This window comes from Pyxicephalus adspersus, chromosome 1 (assembly GCF_032062135.1).
Source record: "Pyxicephalus adspersus chromosome 1, UCB_Pads_2.0, whole genome shotgun sequence".
Classification (NCBI taxonomy): domain Eukaryota; kingdom Metazoa; phylum Chordata; class Amphibia; order Anura; family Pyxicephalidae; genus Pyxicephalus; species Pyxicephalus adspersus.
In genome coordinates this window covers 75,232,749-75,235,657 of record NC_092858.1, presented here as the reverse complement: position 1 = coordinate 75,235,657, position 2,909 = coordinate 75,232,749, and the positions used below count along the sequence as shown (strand labels likewise).

Sequence of the window (2,909 nt, the reverse complement as noted above, 5' to 3'; positions counted from 1 at the left end):
AGAAATATGACAGGTTCTAGGGTTTGAGCTAGGGGAATGGAGTGCACTACAAAACTACATGGCCACACTGCTGCTGCTTTCTATCTTCCATGTCTTTGTATCGGTGGGCGTGAGAAAGATATTCTGGACGACCACATTTTTTTTCTGATGGTGTTCATTCTTCGAGCAATATATTAATATAGATTTGTGTTTTATTAAAAAAAAGTATGGCCCATCCAAACATTTATGACCCCTCATTTCAATCTCTTACATTTTCCTTTTTAAAGATTTTAATTCTGGAAGGTGTACAGCACACAAGAAAGTTGACTAATCAAATAATGCTTGCCTAACACCACCACTGCCTTACTTTATGACAAGGAAAGCAGTGCAGTTTTTGCACATGTGGTAGAGCAACTGGTGTACAAGAAAATTCAGATGATAACAGCAGTGTCCCTTTATAGCCAGATTTTAGGCAATATGGACAGTGATAAACACATAAGAGATAAAAGGTACATCTTTGTAGATGTCCAGTCCTGGAAAAAACTATTGCTATTGTCAAAAATGAGCTATTAGGCTAAACTAAATCACCCATTTATAGCCTAATCTACAATTTAAAGACACTGCCACTGAAAGTTATCTCCCCACTGGGCTCTGCCACCATCTTGCCTCATACATAGAGAAAAGGAGAAACCAGACAACTATTAATTAGCCTGCACATCCTGACACCATTGACAGTGACATGGGACAGCAAAAGAAAAAAAAAAGAAAAAGTTTAGGTTTACTCAACAGTTATGTTTCTGTCAGTTTAGACAAGAAAAGTTGAGTGGTAAATTACAAATGTACCACTATATTTCCCTCTTGGGTAATGCCTATACCTTATGAAATGCTAACACGTACCTCTTGTTCATTGCCCTGCCACATTGTCCACAGGAACGAGAACAGGACCTGTGTACCCTATGGCTATTAAATACATAGTACCAAGAATTATATCTTTCTTCTACCTGATTTTTTTAGTGCCTAGCTATCACTAAACACTGCATCAGAGGAGAAAGAGTAAAGGCACATGATCCCTGATATTTCTTTTTGCTCTGTACAATGTAGTGGGGGAAGCGTAGAGCACAATTTAGGTATACTGCTGATAACTTAGACAATACAATGAAAGTCAAAAAGTAGCTAATTCAAAACCAAATTATTCCAGTTATTCCAGACTGAAAAACAAGTTTTTTGGTCATTACCTTTTTGTGTTTTATTAAAGAATGTTGTATCCAAAGCTTTTACTCTGTAACCCCACTGCTTTATTGAAACTACCAAGATACTATTGGGTTTTGGACTAATAGGACATTTTATAAACTTGATGCAAAATAGAATAAAACCCTCATATGAGGACCCATGCCTTAACCAGCAATTGCTGTGATGTTTTAGGTATCTCAACTGATGAAAACCTGATGAGGATACAAATTTAGGAATAAGGCATTTGTTTAGTATAGCTCATTCCCGTTTGTATTTAACACAGACAACATTCCATCTCTAAATTGCTTCATATCGATTCATCATCAATTTATGGCCAGCTACATTCCAAAGGACTTTTAGCCAAACACACTCTACAGTTGGCACTTAACAAGGTTTGAACCTTCAAAGGAAGCAAATGTAAATTGCAGACTGCTTTCTCATGTCAGCATTATCTACAATTGATGTCTAGTATTAAAGAAAAAGTAAATTAAAACAGTACTGAATGCTAGAGGATAAAAAGTGAAAAAACACCATGAGTATCACTGAAAGCAATGACAGTGAAAGAGACCAGCTTTAAATGTTATCAGTTATGGACTCTGTATTTATTCTATCATTTACAACTGGGAAATAGTCACAAACATAATTTTTATACATAGATTCTCTCATTTTTTCATTTATGCAATCAATGTCATACGGCATGAAAATTTTAATGTATAAAGTCTTCCTCTATGTTTGTTTCGTTATAGTAAATTACTGTTAGTTGTACTAATAGCACATTACCAAGGACACAGTACACATTGTGCCTGGTACGTGTCCTGGCACCACAAGGGTAACGTCCTTGTGAGGTCTATGGCTTTTCCATAGTGAAGTATCATTAAAACAATGACTAATCATCACTCTTGTTCTTTTCTAGTGAAACAACCTCACCTACTGATGTGTAAGTAGACTTATATAGTGAAAAAGTCCAGCTCACACTGATGGTGTTAGAAGCCGATTTTCCACAAATCTCAAAGTCAGCAGCAAGATGAACTGGCCTTGGGTTTTCTATGTAGGTTAACTGTATCATTATGGATCAATTGATCTGATCGATCTTCAATCGCCAAAACCCTTCTGACAGCTTCTTCAAATGCAGCGGACACATTGGTGGAATCCTTAGCACTGGTCTCAAAATAGGGATGATTCCCATTGTCTCTGCACCAAGCCTCAGCTTCTTCTGTTGAGACTTGATGCTCACTGATGTCTACTTTGTTTCCCAAAACCACAAATGGGAAATGTTCCGGATCTTTGACATCCGCATAGTAGATAAATTCTTTCTTCCAGTTGTTTAGGTTTTGAAAACTCTGAGAGTCATCCACACTGAATGTTAGCAGACAGCAGTCGGATCCCCTATAGAAAGGGGTCCTCAGGCTTCTAAAACGTTCTTGGCCTGCAGTATCCCAGATCTGCATGGTCACTGAATGATTGTCCACCTCCAGCTCTTTGTTCAAGAACTCAACACCTATAGTGTGAAATAGCTGGGTGTCAAATTTGTTGGTAACATATCGATTCATGAGAGAACTCTTCCCGACTCCTCCATCTCCCAAAAGGATCACTTTTAGCAAAGATGACTTTCCTGCCATTGTTATAAAAGAATATCTTCCAAATTATATTCTGAAAAAATAAAGAGACAATATTATAAGAAAATGAAGATATTTTCTACA

General features: G+C 37.1%; 1 protein-coding gene across 3 annotated transcripts in view; it reads right to left on the bottom strand.

Moving 5' to 3' along the window:
• Positions 1–1,781: 1,781 nt before the first annotated feature.
• The window catches only part of RAB9A (RAB9A, member RAS oncogene family), a 16,255-nt gene continuing 15,127 nt past the window's right edge, over positions 1,782–2,909 (bottom strand). For all 3 annotated transcript variants that reach the window (XM_072414500.1, XM_072414485.1, XM_072414492.1), the window contains one exon: positions 1,782–2,859. In XM_072414500.1, the coding sequence (XP_072270601.1) occupies positions 2,223–2,828 (606 nt within the window). In that variant the 5' untranslated portion in view covers positions 2,829–2,859 and the 3' untranslated portion in view covers positions 1,782–2,222. The remainder of the gene's footprint in view (positions 2,860–2,909) is intronic.